General features: G+C 42.8%; 1 protein-coding gene across 5 annotated transcripts in view; it reads right to left on the reverse strand.

The window, feature by feature from the left end:
- Positions 1-22,871, reverse strand: part of SRGAP2 (SLIT-ROBO Rho GTPase activating protein 2) — a 96,033-nt gene that overhangs the window by 12,373 nt on the left and 60,789 nt on the right. For all 5 annotated transcript variants that reach the window (XM_062013365.1, XM_062013364.1, XM_062013368.1 and 2 more), the window contains exons 11-19: positions 19,758-19,842; positions 16,500-16,527; positions 14,584-14,614; positions 13,029-13,089; positions 11,011-11,088; positions 9,024-9,158; positions 7,629-7,734; positions 6,633-6,857; positions 3,483-3,562 (exon numbers count right to left, since the gene is read on the reverse strand). In XM_062013365.1, coding sequence (XP_061869349.1) covers positions 3,483-3,562; positions 6,633-6,857; positions 7,629-7,734; positions 9,024-9,158; positions 11,011-11,088; positions 13,029-13,089; positions 14,584-14,614; positions 16,500-16,527; positions 19,758-19,842 — 829 coding nt within the window. The remainder of the gene's footprint in view (positions 1-3,482; positions 3,563-6,632; positions 6,858-7,628; positions 7,735-9,023; positions 9,159-11,010; positions 11,089-13,028; positions 13,090-14,583; positions 14,615-16,499; positions 16,528-19,757; positions 19,843-22,871) is intronic.

A 22,871-nucleotide genomic window follows, 5' to 3' on the forward strand; every position in this document is an offset into this window, starting at 1 on the left:
TGCAAGGAGTTGTTATTAGCATTTAGAGAGGGAAACATCCTCTGATTCCAAGTTGCTTCAGAAATAAAAGTGTTTACAGAGAAGCAAATTTATGCTGCCTGTGAAGTTCACCTGACCCTGGAGAGTAGATTTTGTCCCTGTGGGAGAGCTGTGCTTTTCACTGAGCTGCCACGGAAGCCCACAAAGGCATTCAGTGCCTCCACTGACACGGTTTGTGCAGCGGTCGTGAGAGCAAGCGGCTCCCGCAGGCACCCAACAGCCAGGCTCCACCTTGCAGGTACTGAGCTCATAGCTGTACAACGTGCTCCAAACCTGACTGCCCCTGCTTGAAAAGCTCACAGAAGAACTACAGCCATGCTGTGACTGCAACCAGCCACTAATCCAAGTCCCTGTAGGTCTTGGATACTGTACAGAAGGACAATACTGGCATTTGGACACTGGTGAAAATCAATGTGATATTTTCCAGGGGAGAAAGATTTGCAGTTCATCTTCCAGGACAAGACAGACATGTCATTTTGTGCTGAGATCTCCACTGTACCACAGGAAGCTTCTACAGGGCAACAGCCAGCCAAAAAGGACAGGAAGGCCAAACGTGAGCCATAGCTTTTACAAATACTCCTTGGGAGAGCACATGCTTGAGAATTAGGTCTTCCAAGGCAGACCATGGGTAGGCAAGGCAGCAACTGGGAAAATATCTAGTGTAAATGCATCTGCGTGAGCTGATGCTGCAGTACCACTGACTCATCAGCTGGTCTGAGGAAGCAGAGCAGGAGCATCCCCCACCAAACGGCCCCACCAGCACCTGCAGTGACACAGAGCACCAAACGACTGAGTGCTGAGAGCAACCAGCGACAGGGGCTGCCAGACTGGCACCCAACAACTAATTTCCCCATTACTAAATAGGACAGCTCAGAACTCTGTCAGATCCCACACTTCAGGTAATCCCCTGCTCAGTCTCTCACATACCCCATTATCAGCCCTCAGAAACCTGATATTTGCAAGGGTGAGAAAAGCCTGGCCCATGTCTGCAGCTCGCAATAGCCACCTCCCTGCAGACTCCCCCAAGCACGTGGTTGTCTGCTTTTGGCTCCTTCTTTCCTCTTGCTTGCTTTGCCTCTGGAGCTGGCTTCTTCAGAACACTGTTTTTTGGTGTCCCCCCTCCATTTACGAAGAGGATGGGAGTGTGGTTTTGTAAACTCCATCTGTTTCATTAAGAAGTGTTTATTGTTCCAGATGAGTGCGGCACTCAGGTTTCTTATGTTTCCAATTTGCTTTTTAGGACTCTGGCTTTCGTCCAGAGAAGTGATTTCAGACTTTAATTTCCAGTAGCTTTTTCCTACTACACTTATTCTCAGAGAAGAAAGCTGTGTGAGTAAAGAGTAATAAGGCTAAGCCGAACAATCACCCCTGCCAGTCTGACAGCCTGCACAGGAAAGCAGCAGTTTAAAACCTTTCCACTCAAACACTAATTTGATGAACACACGATCTGCTTGCCTTTCAGCATTTCTGACCTCTTCTGCTTGTCTCAAACTGTCAGTGAGGTTGACAGTGAACATCACAAACGCTCTGCAAAACACAGCCTCTGCCCCCACCCCAAATCCAACTCCTTCCCCCAGTGAAGGCAGCTGGGCTGACACCTTTACTTTAGGAGGACTAGTGCCAGCCTCACAAAAGATCTAAAGGAGCAAGTGCTTGGTCATCTCTAAAAAGGACTGTATGCTCTGTGTCTGACACTGTACAACTCAGAAGGACCTGAGACTCCTTAGAGTTAACCAGACCTTGCTGCTCCCTCAAAGAGATAGAGGCCCAGCTCCCTCCTCTGCTTTGGTGCCAAATGCTCCCTCCCAACATGCTTCCTATGGAATATTCCGTGTAGGTTGCAGAACTCAATCCAAAATGCCTCCACATTTTACCTTGCTCAGGGGCCCCACACAATCTAGCTCCAGCAGCTGTAAAGCGTCGTCCTCCTCTAATCTCTAAGTGCTTACTTTCTCATGACTGTGCCCTCTTAGCCACACAAGCCATCTAAAAATCCCATCTAGAAACCATGCAAGTGCACACCACAGTGCTACCAGCCTGCAGGCTTTAGTCCCAGGCTTCACAAACATGGGATGTTAGCTTTTCCTTCATTACAGCAATGAATTTATTCCTTCTTTAGGTACAAACTCAGAAAAGAACACATTTTCATGCATTTTTAAGAAGCTAATACATTTCAGAAAGAGCATTCTGCTCAAGACAGACAAGGAACTTGGGTTTCATTCCCACAAGCTTTGTGCTTCCTCCCAACAACCTTGGTGAGGAGTCCCCATGACAGTGCTTGACTTTGCCAAGAGAGAAGCAATTTTCCAGCATTTATAGAAGTGCTCAACGTCATTTACTTTGTGATTGGTGTGTGAACACCATGAAGCCAGCCAGAAGCACAGTAATGCCATGGGAAATGTTTGTTAGGCAAACAGCTGGAGCAAAGAAAGCAAAAAGCAGCACAGAAGCTCATGGCACAGATACTGAATGAACTGCTAAAGACCAGCTCAAAAAGGATGCCACCTAATTTTAAGGGAATGCTGCCTTCTTCTCACCTTTACAAACAAGGCCATCACAACTAAACTATCACAGAACTTAGACAACTGCAAGGGGCAAAAAGCCAAGAACAAAACCATATTCTGTCCTGTTTTGGTCTGTCTGCTTTACGTGCTGGGCGGTATTCTGGAGATACCTGTTTCACCCCAGTAACACAATATTTTCCTCTGCTCTGATGGGCCTCACATGCAGCTGTTCCCCATCATGGAAGGAGGCTTTGCAAGTATCAACAACTGACACTCAAAGACTGCAGTGTCATCTTTTCCTTAGGAAATACCACAGCATTCTCAGCATTGGCACTCCTTTTCACTGATCAGAGAAGAAGTGTGACAGAGCTTCTCCAAGGAGACCTAGAAATTACCAATAAGATAGATCACCAGGACCCTCTGCTCTAAAACCTGACTCCCAGCAGAAGACAGCTTTTTATTTTCTCTTGCTTGCTTCCTTAGAGCAGAACCACTGGGCTTAAGGCACTCACAATTCCCTTGCCAAAGCTACTGAAAGAGGAAGTGCCTGGCAGATGCAGAGGGGAGCAGGACTGCACGCTGAAACGCATCCAGTCTTTGGCTCCACACTTCCCCCATAACTTCTACCTCCAAGATCCTTCTAGTGTACAGATGAGCTCAAACCAAGCAAGCATGGAGTGTGCCCAGGCCTGCTGCTAAGATAAGAGACTTTTTAAAAAAAAAAAAAAGGATACTTTAAAAACAGTCAGGTAGCTTCTAAAGATTCCTGCTGATCCCCTACTTTTGGCATCAAATGATGTGTGTGATGTTTTAAGTGACTATTCTGATTTAAACTCTACTTTGGATCTAAATTTTGAAGTAAAGTTGCAAGGCACTCTCTTCTCTGCCTCCCCCACAGCAGGCTGCATCAGTTAACCAAGGAGTTAATCGAACACATACCATCATCACTGGTGTGGTGTTCAGCTGTGACATCCTGAACCGAGTCTTCTGCTGAGGCTCTCTCTCCATGAGGGCTTTCGCTACAACAGAAGGGAAGAGATGGTGCTTTACAGGAGCAGAAATTGAGTTTCCTCATGTGCAAAAGACAAAGATGACACAGAACTAGGAACATTCATACTGGAAGTCAACATCAAGGTTCCACTGTGACAGACACCTTGGAGATGTAATGGACTTTAGTCACTGTGTCTAAAAATCAAGCCAAGTTCTTATGTGATCAAGCAAACCAAACACCTTTGTTAACTTTCCTGTATACTAGGGAAGTCCAAATTCAGATCTTACAATCTGGCCCTTTGGAGACGTTCAGCACAGACAGCAGTGGCATGTCGGGTCTAGCTCCTCTCTGCCATGCCAGAATGATTCTCCATTGCTCTAATTAGCTTATTAGATGACTGATGAGATAGCTGTCCTTTCCTGGGGGAAATTATTTCTCAATTCATAATGATATTTCCAGGTCTGAGTTTGTCATCTCCCTACTTCCCTTTTATCGCAATCTTAAATTGTCCCATTCATTACACTGAATGACTCCCACAGCCAGATAAATTGCCTGGAACTGCCTGGAATCTTTATTTACAGAGCACCCAAATCACCAGGAGCACTCCTTTCCTTTTTGCATGAAGAGAAGTTTTGAAAGTACCAGACAACAAGCACTCCTTCCTCATCTTGCCAGATAATGTTGCTAAGACAAAACGTGCCTGCTGCACTCTTACCCCTTAACTCCTTAAACGTGATTTTTAATTCTCTTCACACAATAATAACTTCATTTCTCATTTTGGCCTTGCAATGGTTAAAGTGATCACAGATGTAAAGTGTTTCCCCTTTGGTAATCTACTTCCTACTCTCTTTTAAAGAAGAGAGAAAAAGGAGTAGTGGTAAAATGTTCAAATAACTCTCATTTTTGGGTAAATGTAACAAATATTTATTCAAACATTTTGTTTGAATAATTCTGGTGTTTCGCTATGTTCAGTCCACACCACACAAAGCTGCCCCACCATCTTCTGAGTCAGTACCTCAGGAATCAACCTTTTCCATCCTTTACAAAGACTTTATGCTACTTAATAAAGTTTAGAGAAGAATTTGAAGCCAAATAGAGGTCCCAAGAGGAACACAGCATTGAGGGCTAAAGTTTCACACAGACTGTGAAGTAATGTCGCATACAGCCAACGCTCAGGATCTGAATACTGCACAAAGACCACGTGTCTCCTCCTGGCCATGCCTCCAATAGTGCTTTCCACCAAAAAACCTGCCCTTATTGCAGACTCAGATTCTCTGTCATGAGCCCCAGGATGCTATGGTGGGAAGTGCTAGGCTGCTGGCTTCCACACCAAGGGCCCTGAAAGTGCAAGCAATATATACCACCAGAGGAATGCAGTGCAGGTTGAGCATCTACAAGCTCTCTTCTTCCCTGCAGTTCCCACGGTATCACTTGCCAGGCAGCAGGACTCTTGGGCTCTCCCCTCGCTGCTCTCACCCAGTCTCAGATGCGCTGCTTCTGTCTGTCCAGCCTTCGGCTTGACTCAAAGGTACTATTTCAAAGACGCCTCCAGCACGGCCCTGAATTTGTCATCAACTCTGAACCTTGCCCTACCTTCCCATGCCCGAGGCAGCTGCCAGTTGGATGGCAGAGCAGGGGGCAGGCACACGAGCGGTGGCTCCGCGCTGCTGCCAGTGCTGAGCAGCCGGGGAAGTGGCAGTGGGCAGTCACAGAGGGAGCAGGCACCTTTCCTGAAGAACCAGAACAACCAGGATTCACTCCACTGCCTGCACGCTCTGCAGCAAGGAGCCCTGTGGGCAATAACTAACAACTACCTAAATACCAAGGCTATGAGAAGGCTTGAATGGGAACCAGATGCTTGTTTCTGGCATTAAGCAGCCTCCCCTGCTTGCTTCTATCCTTTTCTGCTTGATAGGGTCTCAAGGTCAGGGTGGTTAGGAAGGGCAATGAAGAAAAACCAAATCCCTTAAGAAAATTGATACTACCTTCCAGGACATTTTGCCTCCTACATTCTCATGTGAGTGTCACTCACACTGAATGGACTGAACACGTTTATTCCCTTCACCTTATGGGACAAAAGCTCTTGTCAAAGTTAACGTGCTTCCTTAAGGTCATAAAGATTCTTACTTTTTTCCCCTACCATTCTTTCACAGATAACATCTGCTAAAAACAACAGAGTGAAGGGTAAAATGAACAGAATTTCCAAAAGAGGCTCTGGCAAGTCTTCTACAGACAGCAGTTAGTGTAAAGGAGCCTTTCCTCACTGCACATACATGGAGTGAGCTGACGATTAAAGCTACCCTGAAACGAGTCAGGGAAACAAGGCTTGCTCTGTCATCAGAGTGACTTCACCTAAAAAAAGTATTTATTTTAGTATATGAAAATAGTCATTTGCATTTCTGGGATGCTGGAGGAGGGAAGGAGCAGGGGAGACACAGGACACAATTTAACATTCCTCATTTTCAGAGGGAGAGATCAGCTTGGCCAGTAGGAAAGAAAACACCTCCTTTCCTTCCCCCACTCCCCAACCTTCCACCTCAGATGACAGGAGCCGCTCTGGCTGAATTGCTTCCAGATGTGGATTTCAGACTGAACACGAGGCCAGGGCCTTTGGAGCTGAGCTGGATAGAAATGGTGATTTTGCATTCCTCCCTCTTCCCTCCCCCACCATCAGTGCTGCCCTGAAAATTAAACCATGCCACAGGTTTCTAGGTTCAGATACAAGTGACCTCTGTATCTGAAGCAAAGGCACTCAAGACAAGCAGGAAGGAAAAAGGACAAAGCAGGAAAAAAAAAAGAAGGAAAAAAGACTGATTTTGGCAGGTACCGTACCAGAACATCCAACAACACAACCCTGCCCTTCAACATGAGCAAGCTAGGTTTGACAGAGAAGGAGTTGCTTCTACCAGCTTATTTCTGTGAAGATGATGACTCTCCAGAGATACCAAAGCCATCTTTTCTCTACAAAGCATACTTCAGAAAGTCTGGGCCAGATGACTGAATCCAAAATTAGACAACACAGAGTGCATGACTGCAGCATGTTAATCTGTAAATAAAGATCCACCCATTCATTTTCTCATCAGTGGAATCTTTCATACCAGTAATCCTCAGTGTTTCCCCCTCTACTATAGACTGGACCCTCCAGCTCCCTTGGTCCTGGGAAGATGTTCTCGTGTTGGATGATGATGGTTTTAATCAGCTCATTGACATGAGCTTGGCAGGAGACTTGATCATGACCTTCAGGCACAGACATCAGTGTTGGCCCAAAGCAGATGGCTAAATTATACGGATCCATCATGTTCTCTTCACTGAACTGAGATAAACTGCAAAAGACAGAAGTGGGGAGAAAGGTTAAGAGCAGAAAACAACTTCATCATCATCAGCTGGAGAACACATAGCTGAGCTTAGGTTTGTTTTAGGCTTTCTGCTTTTTAAAGCTGAACATCTGGGACTGAAATGATCTGGGTCCATGTAAAAAAATTACACATTGATGGCATTTACAGAGCCATGAAACAGAAACCCCAAAGGGAGTCTGCCAAGACTACGTGAAAAGTATCAGGTGCTGACTTTACAAGGGGAGGATATCAATCTTCATCTTTAATTCCTTTGTACTACTGCTGTTTACTGCCTGCTTGCAGCTCAGCACTCCATATCAGAGTTACATCATGTTCCCTCTGCCTAACTGCATGGGATCAAACTTGCAGTGTCACATCCTTTCTCTAAGGCCCAGTAGCTTCTCAAGTGGGCCTTTTTTGGGTTTCTTCTTCAGTAATTCCCAACAAACCTGAATCTTGCAGTTTTCTATACGGTGCTGGTTTTCAAAAACACAATTTAATCTCACTAGTTTTTGAGCCAAACTGACAATTTAAGCCTTTCAGATACCAATTAAAGATTAAACAAAAAATGAAGTTTCAGTACAATTTTTCAGCAAAGTTGAAAAGCCTGGGAAGGCAGATGCAACAAGAAGCTACTGGGGCATCCGCGCCTTGAACTGCTGCTCAGCTCACACACAGCAATACTGAGGCTGGTTCTACCATTTATCGCGTTTACACCAAGCCCTACCACAGGGCCATGGTGCTCCCAGAGATACTCACTGATTGAGGAATGCAAAGAGGTATCTCATTACAATCAGAGTGGTCTTCGGCAGGTTCAGCAGCACCTTCCGGATATGGAGCGCTCTCTCTTGCAAATTATCCATTGCTGCATGGAAGAAAGAGCACCAGAGAGTCATTGTATCACCCTGCACCCAACCTGACCCTGAGTCCAAATCCAACCAGTACATGGCAAACTTTTAAACGGGGCAGCCAGCAGAGTAGTAGAGGAGAAAAGAGAGGTCCACTCATTTCCCAGATCCTCCAGCACTGCCTGGCATGGGAATGCAAAGGCTGCAGAACCTCCTGGCAAAGTCTTTAACAATGAAGGTCCCTGAACACGTGAAACTTCACCGCAAGTTCCTTCCTAGCGTGGGAGCACTGGATGTCATCTGTTTCAACAGTTCTGGCACTATAGCTCATTCAAGTTAGCTTAGAAAGGTGGGTGTTTAAAAAAGAAATTATGTAACACGCAAAGGAAAATTAACATAATTAAAGGGTGAAGCAAAAAGCTCTGTGAGCAGCAGTCTGCTGAGAAATAAGTGGGCAGCATAAATCATCTCAGAAAGGAGAACTTATATGAAAAGAAAAATCTGCTTCCAGATAACACAAATTCCACTCTGCAAATGCATTTATCCCAAGAAGAAAGCCACAGGTCGTTTCAGATGCAGTTATCCTCTGCTTCACTTCACAGGCTGCCACTGCAAAGGTTATTTCACTACTTGGACAATAGAATCATTCTTTGATTCTGAAGGACATGGCAGGTCAGGCCATTTAAAATTAGGTTGTTGACGTACAAAACCCACAAACAACCCTCTGCCCATCAGAATCACTTTTAGAAACCATAAAAAATGCTAACTGGGCTATGGCTGCCCTCCTGATTCATAATCTTTTAACAGGAGTCAATATATGGTCTCACATGGTTATGAAGCTAAGAGGTACATGACTATTACTCTGCCAACTAAAGAGAGCATGCAGAAGCACTGCAGCAGACAGACACAGGCAGTGTGCATCTGTCAATGCTGGGGAAAGCATGCAGAGCAAGAAACCTTGCTGGCAATTCCTGCTTCTGAGGGGGCAATGAGAGGTCTCAAAGATTATTTTTCATGAGAGGAGTTTTTTTGTTTTATTCTGTTTTAAAGAATCCTATCATGAAGCACAGTCTCAGAAAAATCCAGGACACAGTCCTTACAGTCTCCTTGCTCATTCATTAAAAAACTGCTATCAGAATAAGGATGGCTGTGACTAGGTAATTGCCCAGACTCTGGCTGATAGAGTCTAGGATGTCAGTGCAACACAAATCCAATCAAAGTAAGCATAAAAAGCTTATTTTTGAGTCAGGAAAAACAGGGAGGGGAGGAGAGAAAAGTAGGAGATTTCAGATCTTCATATACTTACTGACACAAGCAATTAGATCGTGAAAGATATCCTTCGGGAAGAGAGGGTGCTCCAGTCCTCGAAAATAGAGCTTCAAAACTCCTGCTATTGAATCCATGTCATGGTCATTCTGGTCCCCAGCCAACGGATCCTCCCCTTTGTGGCAAGCAAAGGAAAGCAGGCAAGAAAAATCAGAATACTGGAGAAGAGGATTAGGCTGCAATGATGCACCTCAGCTGGAGAAAAGGATTTATGCAGCCCAAAGTTAATCCCACCTACTCCAACTGCACTTCAAACAGCGTGAGGTAGAGACAGATCTCTCGTGCACATCACAGTTGAAAAGGAAAGTCTCTGACAGCAACCCCAGGAGAGCTGAGACAGCTTTCCAGTAGGTTACAACAGCCTGACACCCGAGAGCCTGGCTCACGCCCACGGAGCGTGGTGTTGCTCCTAGAGCAGTAGTAACACTTCCAGGCTCCGTGCTCCAGATATTTTGGTAGGGTGTGAACTTTTCAGATCCACCATGGAGGTGAACAAGTCCAGGAACAGGTCTTTATACACACTCAAAACTGACACTTGAGTGGATTTGGTGGACACCCAAGAGGCCATTGAGCATCGTACACTTGGCTCAGCAGGATGCAGACAGCTTATGGCACAGGGAGCAGGGGAGTGTTTCTGGGACAGATAATTTGTCACTGCAGATATGCCACAGTTTGTCTATATTAGAAAAGAAAACATGCCCACTTAAGGAGCTGTTCCCTAGGGAAAAGTCTCTATCAGATATAATTAGATTTAATGATGGGGCAATCCTCAAATTGAAGCTATATATATCCATTATGTGACTGGAATTACCAAAGCTTGCCTATTACCTTAATAACACACAGGATAACAAATGGGCCACTACAAACCAGAGCATTATCTTCGATATTAACTGCCACCAAGGGTTCTGGATGAAGTAATAAATTGCAGAGACATTGTTGTTAATTTTGTCAGTTCTGTACATCATATTCTTTACAGAGATAAGAGAGACGAACTCCTCAAAAAAAGAAAAAACATCTTTTTTTTTCTGTACGTTAGTGCTGGAAGCACTGGCTGGTTTCCCACGATGACTGCTACTTCCTTTATGTAAAAAAAAGTCTGATTTGGATATCAAACCTTTGCCTGCAATACACATTGCTGCTTTCTCTGTTCCTGAGAATTACAATTCTCAGGTAGATGAAGACAACTGAGATCAGATTTTACATACGACGTTCGTTAAACTTCTCTCTTCCCAAAGCAGAATAGACTCACTATGTCTAATTAATTACTGGTCATCTCTTCCAACAGCAAGCAACTGTATTCTTTTAGAGTGATATATTCAGAGAATTAACACAAGCCCTTGTTTTCAGTGATCCAAGCAAGACTGAGGAGGCAGGCTGCAAGGACTGCCTGAAGAGCAAGCTCTTCTAAACCTGCTCTGCCAGGGAGAACAGTCCAGCTAGGAGTTGATGAGTCAGGAGGCTCCCAACTGGTCTTTGCCTTTGTATGGAATGGTTCTTCTCAGAGAAAATCAAGTCAAGTCAACAGTGTCTTGAAATTCATTGTCTTGCTGATATCTGGAATTAATGTAGCCAAGTTGAGCCTCAAGAGCAAGGAAAACATAAAATTGCACCCTCTAGCAGAGAGCATATTCACAAAGAGCTATATGGGAAGTGGGTAGGAAAATGCAGTTATGCCCAACAACATGTTTAAGTGCTATAAATAATCAATAAGCTATCAGACATGAGAGAAGATTTCATTCAGAATATTTATTATACAGACACTCTATAAAATATAAAGCATAATGCCAAACAACTGAGGATTCAGAGGTCACCGAGCAGCAGGGAAGTGTTTCAGACTCACTTTGAAACACAAAAATTAGAGGAACAAAATATGGCTGATTGTGTTGAAAACAGGCCATTTCAGAAAATTTAAACAAATTTATACATTTAGCAATGGCTTCTGAGATAATGGAACAGATCTTCCTTACCTCTCTCAAACGCATTTTTTATGTCATTCACTTCAACTTGCGAACCAGACACTCTGAATATTCCTTCATGCTGCAAACCTGTAAGACAATAAGAGATGTTGATAACAACACGATAATCCGGCACCCTCATCAGCTACAGCATGTAAAAGAAAGGGAACATAAGCAACACAGACAAGAGCATGCTGTTTTAAAAGCCATCTTTCCCTTCGGTGTCCACGTACATACAGAATATGTAAAAACAGAACTCAGCACACAGAGAAAAAATACTAACCCTTCTTTGTAATCTGACAGAATAACTGGGTTATAACAGCCATGCATGTTATCTTTTAACATGAAGGATCCCCAAAGGATTTTACAACTCAGAGGTGGTCATAAACTAACAATATATCAGCCAGAAGTGAAATATGGCTAACTATACAAGGAAGCAGTTTATTCTGCCAGAGTGATACCGCAAAGGCCCAGAGCAAATCAGCCAACTGAAACGGAAGCATTTAATTACGCCAGCACAATTTGCTAGCTGGGGTTTTAGGATAGTCTTCAAGACATTCCTGCTAAAAATGAAGCATTAGCAATAGTGTTAAAGCCAATTATCAGGTAGGTGAGTTGTTCCAATACACTGCCATCGTTACAGTTTTGTTGGTACCTGTACAACGAGCAACAACCATTACAAATCAACTAACGAACAAAGTACATGCTTCACATAGAGAAATGGCCTCTCATTCACTCCAGCCTCTTAACTGCAGACCTTCTGAAAGGAGGAATGTTGCAACGCCTCTGTTTTGTTTCTAATAATGGCTATAAACTAACAGGCTCTCTTGAATGCATTTGTGACCTCTTTCTCTCCATTTCTGCAACTAACCACAACACAATGAAGCCTGTGCAGGCTGTGGCTGCCTCTGGTAGCTGTGACACACAGCTATGAACGGCAAAAAGAAACAATTCCAAATGTAGAGAAGAAGGAAAATGAGATCCATCCCCCACCTACGCAGCAAAACATTTGGAAATGTCAGTCAGGCTACCTCCAAGAAAACCCATTCTTGCAGTGTAAGTGCATCAGGCAGGCAGTTTGATCATTTATTCTACCTAAAGTGGAATTATTGTATAAAAGCACGTTCCTTCTAATTTCAAACTGTACCTTTAAGGCCACAATCTAACAGTAAGAGCAGACATCAGTTGAGTCTGTTGGAAAACCATTCTGTTGGAGTCTAAGCCTACCCAGGAATACAAGTCTAAAAAAGAAAACTTCCTGACGGCCCTGATCTGGTTCATGTTGCAAGGTGGTTTCAATGACTTTTGCCGCAAATGTCCAAGTACAGCCTGTTGAAAGATTATAGCACTTGGTTCTTCCAAGTGATGATGAGAATGTAACTCTAGATTATAGTTTCTAAATGGTAATTAAACAAGGAAAATGAAATGGGACCTACTAGCTCCTGGTTAATGAAGATAAATTCAACCTGTTTCTACATATGTTAATTAACAGCTGTTTCACATGCTACTAATGAATGATATGGATAAAAATGACAATAAACTAAATAAATGTACAAAATATTTTGTAACGTTCCAGGCTGTGTAGTTAGCCTTGGAAACAGGTGCAAGTCATCTCATTGCAGCAATAAATAAGCAACTAATTCACTACTTGACCTCCTGCATTCAAATATTCAGAGTAGTCCTCCTCCTCTAGGAAGAGTATGATTACTGTTGGTGAAGGCCACATTTCAGGGCTCAAAGCAAGGTGAGTGGAGGTGAGACACAAGCGGTATCTAAGGACAGGAACCTTATTTTAGAAGAAACAAAGGGATTTTTTGGTAACAACACTTGCAAGGCAGTTAATTTAGAAAAGATCCCACACACATTATCAATAATACAGCCAAAATGTCAGCATGACTATGTATTGCAGTCTCCAGGATTCCTCTGACAAGCACCATGTTCCAAGCTACTCTGAACATTTTTCAGAACGTTTTTACACAACCTTTCATTCTCTAGAAATATCACAGGATGCCTTTTGTCCATGAACTCACCATGTCTGCTAATGAATCGTATGCAGCTCTCCACGACCAGGGGAATGGCTTGTGAGGAATCCTGTGCAAACAGAAATTGAAGCAAGAACAGCAGTTAGAATTCAGAGTGATGACAAAAGTGGGAGAAAAAAAAAAGAAGAATGGAAAGCAAATTTGTCCTCTCATCTGCCACATCCCAGGCAGTTCCACGTGTTCAGTAAACAGCACATAATCGCCTCACAGTCTCAACCATTAAATAAGGTGCACCATGCACCATACAAGCACTTGTTCACAGAAAACGCTGTTGACAGTCCAAAGCCCAAACACAGTAAAAGCTTCTACTGCTAGTTTCCAGCTTAAACAACATTAATTGAGCTTTTCAGCATGAGAATAAGCCTATCCACTTGCCTCTGCTTGACAGGATCACAGGTGACTTTTCAGACAACTTAATTTCTGCAATGTCTGCAGTTATTCCCTCCATTTTGAGGAACAGCAACTAAGCAACAGCAATGCTGCAGTTTTTTTAAGGTCAGATGCCAGTGACTAATATTACCATGTGATTACAGCTTACAAGTTTCTGATAAAGTATAGCCTCTTCTACACTAGTTTTGGACAGCAATGCCTCTAATTTATAGTAAAATGCTCACTGTTAGGATGCTACAGTATTACATTTTGACCAGTTAAAAAAGATGACAGTCCTCTGGCACAAAAAAACCCTCTTTTCCTTACTAGTCTAGGTTTAATATATTTTTTATTGTATTCAAGTGTCAAAGAACTTGGTCATACAGTGACAATAATTTCTCTACTAATTAGCCATGGCCAGTTAGAACTAGTTTTCTATATGCTGTACAGAACACCACCAACCAATTAAGAACACATCAGAAGCTTTTCTGAAGCTCAACTGTCCCGAGGATATGCTTTATTAATAATCCCACAAACAGCATCCTAACCCCCCTAGACTTATTTTTCAGTTTGACAGTAGGAATTCAGAGAAGCACATAGCTGGGTCCCCAGTAAGGAGTAAAACTCTCAGAGCAGTGACATTTTAAGCTGTTTGGTCACAATCAAAAATGTAAAATGTCCATTAAAACTTGCTCTCACAGAGATCCTAAAAATCACAAAGCAGCACTGCAAGATGGACTGTATGAAAGAAAATTCCAAGCCAAATTTTACCTTTACAACATCAACAGGGAATATTTTTGTTTCTCTCTATCTCAAACGAACATATTTTAGCTCATCAGGTACTAAAAAGTAACAGATTATCCACAACAGCCAGGGTAACAAAGCACCCCTGTTGTCTTTATTTCAAGAAGACACAACAAACAAGCAGCTTCTGGTTTAATAACATTGCAGTGGGACACCAGTGAAAATAAAGGGAAAGGAGACAAAGAAAAAGCAGCATGAAACACATAAACCATGACCATCCAAGACAGCTCAAGGCTGTATACTGAACCAGCAGATACCAGTTCCACTTGAACAAGACTGAAAAGGGACACGTAAGAGAGGGAGAGAAGGATTTAGCTCTAGACAAGCACACGCATACCCGTGTTTTGCTACTGAAGGAAATGTGTATTACCTGCTTTCTTATGGTGGAGCTGCGCCTGCCGCTGAGGAGATCAGAACCACCCGTTGATGCAGGAGGGAGAAACAGAACAGAAAAGTCAAGATAACCCTCTGCTATCATCATCTCGTTCCTTTGGACTTTCACACCACATGTATTTTGGAGGAGGGAAGGAGCCAGATATACCAGTCAATCATAATGACTTAGTCTTATTCAATTTATGGAACTTCAGAAAGACTTTAAGTGACCTTAAATCACTAAAAAACTGGAACAGACACCAGGGAGTCCACTGTTTTGACAAAACATTACCCTCGACTTCTTAATTCCAACCATATGGAGATCTGTTAAACAGGGCTCCTTGTTCAAGATGAAGTTTGTTATAAATTGCACATCACTACTCTCTGAAAGAGACACTCTAGAAAGGGGAGAAGAGGTGGGAGCAGGCTGCTTCCTACTGTGCTGTTAACAACTGCCACTGGGGAGTCTGCATTATAGTTTCTGATAAGACTTCAAATAAATATGTAACACAAACCCCCTCAAACACCAGCACACACTAAGCCTTTTCATTACAAACTGGTGGTGGCTCATCTATTTATGTTGGTAGACATTAATTGCAGAAAAATAGGAAAAAGTCTTGCTTTGGCAGGATTTTTCATCTCAAAATTTATTACTGGGGTTTAAAATTCCTACAGTTTCTTGTAAAAATGAAGCACGAGAGATAACAGTAGAGAAGCCCTAATGTATCATTCAAGCCAATTCCCTGCTAGGGCAGATGGCTGCTGAATTATAAATAAGGTCATTAGAACTGTAATTTTTAAAAAGACTGTACAATGTGTTAATTCAGGGGAAATTCCTTTTAGAAAAATCAAAAACAGTGAATGAAAAAAGAAATCAGATTCCACGGGCTGTCACAGACAATAAGGTCTATTTTAAACTATTACCAGTAATGATTCTTTGATATTCAAAATTGTTTCATGATGAATAATATTTTATTATTACAGATGTCAGGCTCTAATTAGGACCTGTCAGCTTTGCTTTGCTGTAAGGAAAGTGAAAAGTAGTAACGACTCCAGATCAGTAGTAACCACCTGCCTTTTGTTAACAAGGCAGGATGATGCACAGCCCCTACTCCAGCTCCTCAGGCCCACTGCAGCCTCTTGAACCCATCCATTTGGAGATGGAGATTTTTTACGTTTTACAAAAACCCCATCAGGGGGAGCACTTAGTTATGGTTCCATGATTGGTCCTAATTACAAACAAAAAGTTTTTTCTCCATGACCTCTCTGCTGCTGTGACCCAGCTCTGTGGTAGAGCTCAGAGTGTCAATGGGACGCAGAGTCTCCTGGTTTATGTTACTCAGCCTCACACACCAACCATGTGGAGAAACCCTGCAGAGCCACCTCACTTACTGACACGGCAATGTGTTTATAAAAATCTTATTTGGACAAGACTTCTGTGGGTGACAGTGCCAAATTAAACAGTTTTGCACACCTGCCTGACCCTGCCCTGATCTGGATAAAATTCACCACGACAAGAAAAAATGCAGGTCCTCCCTGTGTCTTTTTTTTTCTTCTTTGGTTATTTTTAACTCCAGCCAGGTGCCCAACCTGTTGCAACAGGCAACAGCCCTGCCAGCAGGTGTATGGGCACAACTGTGGCAGCTGCACATGGCAACAACAAGCGAGGAGAAGTTTTAAGCAGAAATATTCATTATTCACCAACCAGGTTACTAAATCATGCACAGGCTGCACCACTACCTTGCACTGATGTAACAGTGATGGTATTTAAAGTCATATTAACTAGCGGTAATATATTACCTAAATGAGTATCTTCTAACAGATACATCTCCTGGGCTGACAACTCATCTAGAACAGCAGTGACTAACTGGCATCAAATTTTCCTTAAAAATTGATTCCCTGAGCCACACCTACCTGGCAAGAGAGCAGTCAGTCCGCTGACCTGTTAAGACAAAGAAATACAGTATTAGGAGAGAGGAACAGGAAAATACTTTCAATGGCATTGTAGAGCCAATTTTGGAAGATGGTGGACAAGAAGAAGCATCAGAGAGGGAGAGGGCAGTTCTGGGGAGCCAGGCAGTGGCTGCCTCCCACTGAGTGCTGCTGGGGAGACCCCCAAAGCGCAGCTGAGCTCTGTTGCTGCTGACCAGGAAACATAGCAAACAGCTTGGGCTGCCTGAGAACTCTTTGGAAAGTATTGTTTTTGAAAATTAGTTCCTTGTGCATTCTAATTGTTGACTTCTGCTGCCAAAAAACTGGGCTTGTCAACTTCTCCCTCCCTCCCCCTTCCCAGAGGAATTGGTGGGGCGAGAGATTGTACTTTACAAAGCCACTTAGTGAAATTGAAAACATTCGTGGATTTGTTAGCCCACAGACAGAACGTGCTGGCATTCAGCTATTTTGGGAGACAGACGTTTAATGATATTTTCCACAAACATATTTATAAAAATATTCCATTAACTTGCACTGAGTTTGCAAGGAAGCAGCCAAGCTAGCGACTGCTGCTAATGCAGGCATCGTTTTAAATAGCACGACAAGGAGTGAGACAGAAAACTACTATGTGCCTTTGGGAATTGTACAGGCCAGATCTTCTGCTGGTACAGATCATCATCAGTGAAACCATACTGATTTAGAACAGCTGAAAACCCACCTTCCCTACAGTTCTCTTCCTGCTCCTGGGGAGATGGAAAAATGAATGAGGGAAACATCTAATTGCTGAGGGCTGACAATTAGTTGAACATATCTCAACAGCCACTTTCCTCTCTCCATGTAAAGCCAAAACAGTGCATAATTTACATGAAAATGTTATTCTGAAGCAGAATTTCCAGCCATCTGTCCCATTTTCATCATAGAATATTCATATATATAAATTACATGGCTGTGGTAACATCAAGGAGCTCCTACATTACGGTGACAAATGTGTACGGTAGGCAGGGACATAATTACTTGTAGATAGGAAGACTTGCTGCTATTTTTATTACTGGAAATTGTCATCTTTAGATTAAGGCAATTTGCAAGAGGACTAATAAATGTCACCTGAGGATGGGGCAAAGAAGAACAAAAGTCGTTAACAAACCCATGACTTTTCAGAGACTGAGGACATGTGGCTGTATGCGCATTTTTCAGCAAAGCTTCTAACCATGCTCCAGGGACTTGTGAAAGAAATTTTATTTGCCCATTTCCCCATTAAGTGACATTTTATGGATAAGCCCAGGCATGGTCCTCAGTTTGTACCATTAACCTGCTAACATGGCTTTGGAGACAAAATGTACCTCCCTTTCTCAGCTCCTTTTGATCTCACAGATGACAAAAGTGATTTTCTTTTTCACAGATGCTGCTGGAGCATACCCTGACACACACTGGGTCCCTTCATGGAGTGACTAAGAAAGCTTCAGGTTTGCAAAGCAACCACAAGAAAATAGAAGCAGCCTTTAAATCTACATAGCAATAAAGAAACTGCATTTAATTTCCTCTTGTTTTTCCTCCACCACAGCTTGAGATGGGTTCAGGAGGCAGGCAGGTTAAGAGGAAACAGGTCTCGGTATGCAGAGGTCAGCTATAATTCAGGAATGTGATAAGTCACAGGGGCAGCATGGGTGTCATTTGGAGATATTTAGAGGTAGAAAAAAAAATACCCTAAGGACACAGATCTTTGGCTTCATCCACCCTTTCTACAGGACATCGGAAAAGATGAGCAACTTTAAATGACAGAGTTCAAAATGATGGCAACATCCTTTCCTTACCTTTCAGTGGTTTGGGTCTGATAAACATGAAACTGTTAATTGCTGTAGCAATAAGTATTTTACTTTTATAGTGCGTTTTTAAATGATAGGAAAGTACTTCAAAGCTGCTTAAGTTTTTATTCAGAAGATTTACACACCTAAACTGTGGGGAGTCCAGTTAAGTTACATATCAAAACAGGAGCTCTGCTTCATCACACAAACACAGGAACGAGTTGAGCCATTTTTTGACCTGACATTTAGACTGTTAAAAACCTTCTTCTCCGCAAATACAGGGCAGGCAGGTTTCTATGGAAACTTGGATGCATAGTTTAAGCATGTTTGGCCAACAGGATTTGCCCATACCATGAAGGGAAAGAAATCTTCCTTTGTTTAGATGCTAATAGCAAGCATATATTCATTTCTGGCTGCTGCCCCTTGACTAATGCCCTCTAGATAGGCAACATATTTTACATGCTCTGAAATTTGTTTGTTATTCTCCTAATAAAAGCCTGTGTTTGCATACATTTGTTTGGTCTGGACTGAATCTATAGAGGACAGCACCAATTAAACTACCACAGAAATCATAGAATCATAGAATGGTAGGGGTTGGAAATGACACTTCTGACCAGCTTAACGTGGAAAACCTCCCCTCTCATTCGTAAACACCAAATCATAAGGTTTGCAGCTTATTAAACAGAATAAAGACTACTAAACAGGACATAGATGTGTGGGGATAGAAAGTTTGAGAGACAGGCAACTGCTGGAGAGAGTCTACAAAGATGCTGACGTGACTGAAACAGGAAAGGCTGCAAGTCCTGATGCAGTTTTGCCTGGAGAAGAGAAGGCTGAGGGGCCCTTATCAATGCTGATGAATATCTAAAGGGTGAGTATCAAGAGGATGGGGCCAGCCTTTGTTCTGTGCCCAGTGACAGAACAAGGGGAAACGGCACAGGGTGGAACACAGTAAGTACCACTGGCACAGGAGGAGAAACTCCTTTGGTGCTGAGGTGAGGGAGCCCTGGCCCAGGCTGCCCAGGGAGGGTGTGGAGGCTCCTTTTCAGGAGGTTTCCAAACCCACCTGGATACGCTCCTGTGCCCCCTGATCGAGGGGAATCTGCTTTGGCGGGGGTTGGGCTGGGTAAGATCTAAAGGGCCATTCCAACCCCTGCCATTCAGGAGTTCTGTGATTCCTTATGAACGAGTGGGCATGTGCTTCATTTTAACAAGTAAGCAATGCACATTAGCGTTCATTATGCATTTTCCATTCACCATTAATCAAGGAGCCACATAGGTCATTTGGCTTCTCCATCATGCAAATCAGAAAAATGAATTCATAAAACATGAGTATGTTCATTTTGCATCAGCAATCCAAGATCATTACACTTGGTTGGCTAATTCAGTGAGTACAATAGCCTGGCCAAGAACAGTGACAAGCAGGTCTCAGACTCACTTTCTCCCAGGGTCTTCTGAAGAAGGTCGTGTTTGGCTTGAAGCTTTGTTATCAGGTTCCTGCCTTCCAGATACTCCTTCATTTTCTGTGAAGGTGTAAAAAAACCAAGATTATGAGTGGACAATTCATTTCTTTGATTGCATCTTTAGCTTACCGTATTCTGAACATAATGCTGAAGTATGGCATTACAGTGAAATTTACAGTGCAAAGGATGAACTAAGTCCTCCTGGTTTACATATCTAGGCAGATCTGAAGCTCGTTCCATATGTATCTGAAGTGCCATTTCTATTGTTTCACTGAGGAATCAGCTGAATGTTTGGCATCTTTTAAGACATCTGAGAAGCTGTCATGCACCTCCCCTCCAGACAAGGCGAAATGGAAATGCACTTCCCTCACACGTCACAAGCAACTGAATGAGCAATCTGTTTTAACAAAATAAAAGGCTGCTACTGTGCCTATTCTCTCACTTAACCTCTCTCACCCCACTTTACTTGTCAAACAGTGGGTCTGCCTGCATGCTGGAGGATACACAGAGTTGGAGGGGGGGGGCACAGGACAAAACAAATAAAGGTATTATTTAAGTTCAGACTTGTTCTTTGAGTAAAATATTATGCAATCATGCAGTCATTTTTCCCACTTATGATTTCACACAGCTCTGCAAATGCTAGTTTTTTTACAGCTCTTTCATCTCTTACTTTGCAGTTCAGAACAGCATTATTTATCTTCACCGTGCTGCAGTGCATAAAATACTCTGTTGTACAGTAGCTCTTCACCATATAATTAGGACATGTTTACACTCAAAAATACATAAATAGCACATAACTCCTCAAATATCACAGGTCATTGTTTAGAATCATGAGGTATTTTAAAAATTCAGCTAGCAAAATGAACACAAAGAAAGGATTTTCATTCAGTATTGAAATATCCCAGTTATTGTCTTCAGTTTTCTCCAATTCTATCCACTTCCTTCCAGTTCTGGTCTGGTATTGCCAAATTAGACTGCAAATCCTTAGGCTGAAAAAGAGTATTTTAGCACCGAGAGTACCTGAATCCTGCTCATCCCACGCAGGTCATAACAAGAGCTGTCTCCATGCAAAGTGTAAAGAACCAAGATGTAATATATACATATACACAAACTGCAGCAGTACTGACAGCAGGAGCTGAGGAAGTTTCTAGTATGGGCTCCTCAGCAGCATGTACAACACCACAGACAAAAATGGCTGAGCTGGGGCTTTAACTGACTACCAAAAGTCTGGGGTTTATGTTCCTTTGGTTGACAATACTGGATGAAAAAATTCACAAGAATTAAGTCCCTTTGGAGAGTCTCAACACTTCCTGCTTCTACACTAATACTTCAACATTTTATGCTGCTCTAGAAAAAAACAGGAAGCATGAACACTGTGGCAAAAAGTTAACCACATTTTTTTGAATTTCCCTATAGAATCTGTCATTCAAGCTCCAACTACGTGTTTTCCTCAATCAGTTAAACTTTTGCATCACATTTTGACAGAAGAAACACGCAGAGTATAACCTGCAAAAATAACTCAAGAATTTGAAGCAGGGTTTGAGGATAAATCTGGTTCTAGGAGGTGCTGAGCTCTCGGTCTCAAAGTACAACCAGGCAGAAAGCAGCAGAAACATCTGAATTGTAAAAATTAAGAGGTGAAGATCTGTTGTCTGCCAGAGACAGTCAGCATTTTGCACCTACTACCGCCTCAAAACCATGAAACTTTGACACCTCCTCCAAGCCCAAACTCATTGCAGTATTTTTCCAGCAAGAATCAGTTGTCAGGTGGCAGACACAAAGAGAAATGCAAACTAGACCATATCTTCCTGCCTCGTGGGAAAGGAGATTTTATGCTTCTGAGGCTATAAAGAAAAGCAGTTTCTGCTTCTGTCCTGTATCCTTAACTGTCTCCCATTGGGAAGGCTCAGCAGTTTTCCTCACTCCCCCAGGAATGACTTCAAACAAGGCTCTGAATGGAAGGAGTGGGTGAATCAGATCCGTGCTCCCCTGTGCGCTGCCAGAACCTGAACATGGGAACAGCGGCACATGGACACAGCCAGCGGGACACTGCTGCAGGCCTGATTAGCAGGGAACTTTGTATAGCACTTATCTAAGGCTTAAGGGTTTGGTAATAACAAATTTACATGAATTTTTAAAGCACTTCACATAATGAGCACTCCACTGGGTTTTAATCTTCCTAGAGGAAAATGTAACGTTTCAACCAGGAACTGAAATTATCCCGTTTCAGAGGTGAGAAGAATCAAAGCAATCATTCCCCTTCTCAGTTCACAGGTAGGGCAGAGTGCCAGCTGGATGACAATTAGCAGAATGGCTTCAGCTCTGACAGGCATCCTCACACCAGCTCCCACTCTGCCACTGACTGCGGCCATGGCAGCAGCGGTACCCACCTGCCAGGCACCCAGGACGCATCCCCGCATTTGGGCTTCCTGAAGTCAGTGCTGCTCCCTTGCTTTTAGCTCCCTGCTAAGTCAATCATCATTCCTATGCTTTCACTAACACATAGAAGTTTAAGCTTCTGTTCTGAATACAAATCTTCCTTCAAAGCCCTAACAACAGAGCCCTATTGGCACCAGCATGCAATGATCTGACTCTAGTGGAAATACAGCTTATCTCAGCGTAGAGATACCACAGTTAGCACTGCTTCAATTAAATTCCCATGGTGGCATCACTATATTTACCTAAGAGCTCTGCCTGGCACTGCAGTACAGAGAATTTCCAGCCTGAGTTTTATCATAGTAATATGGAATATTCTTTCAGATTAATATTTTTCTTTCAGTTCGCGTTTTTCTGTGTTTAGCACATCATAAGGTAGGAGAGGATTTAAATCTCTACTCTGCATTACATTTGGTGTATTTTTTCCCCCTTTACAAAGAATGCCTCGCCCATACTGCTACACAGCTCTGCTCTCAGTCTCATTAATACTCCTCTAAGCATTCTCTCATACACTGAACTGCTCCTTACAGATTCAAAGCTTGAAATCCTTATAAAGGACATTTTAAAGTCTGCTCAATAATAGATCAATCAAGAATGCGATTAAGCTGGTTAACGAGGGCCTCCATGAACAGCTTCGTCCTGTTGACAGCTAC

This window comes from Colius striatus, chromosome 22 (assembly GCF_028858725.1).
Source record: "Colius striatus isolate bColStr4 chromosome 22, bColStr4.1.hap1, whole genome shotgun sequence".
Classification (NCBI taxonomy): Eukaryota; Metazoa; Chordata; class Aves; order Coliiformes; family Coliidae; genus Colius; species Colius striatus.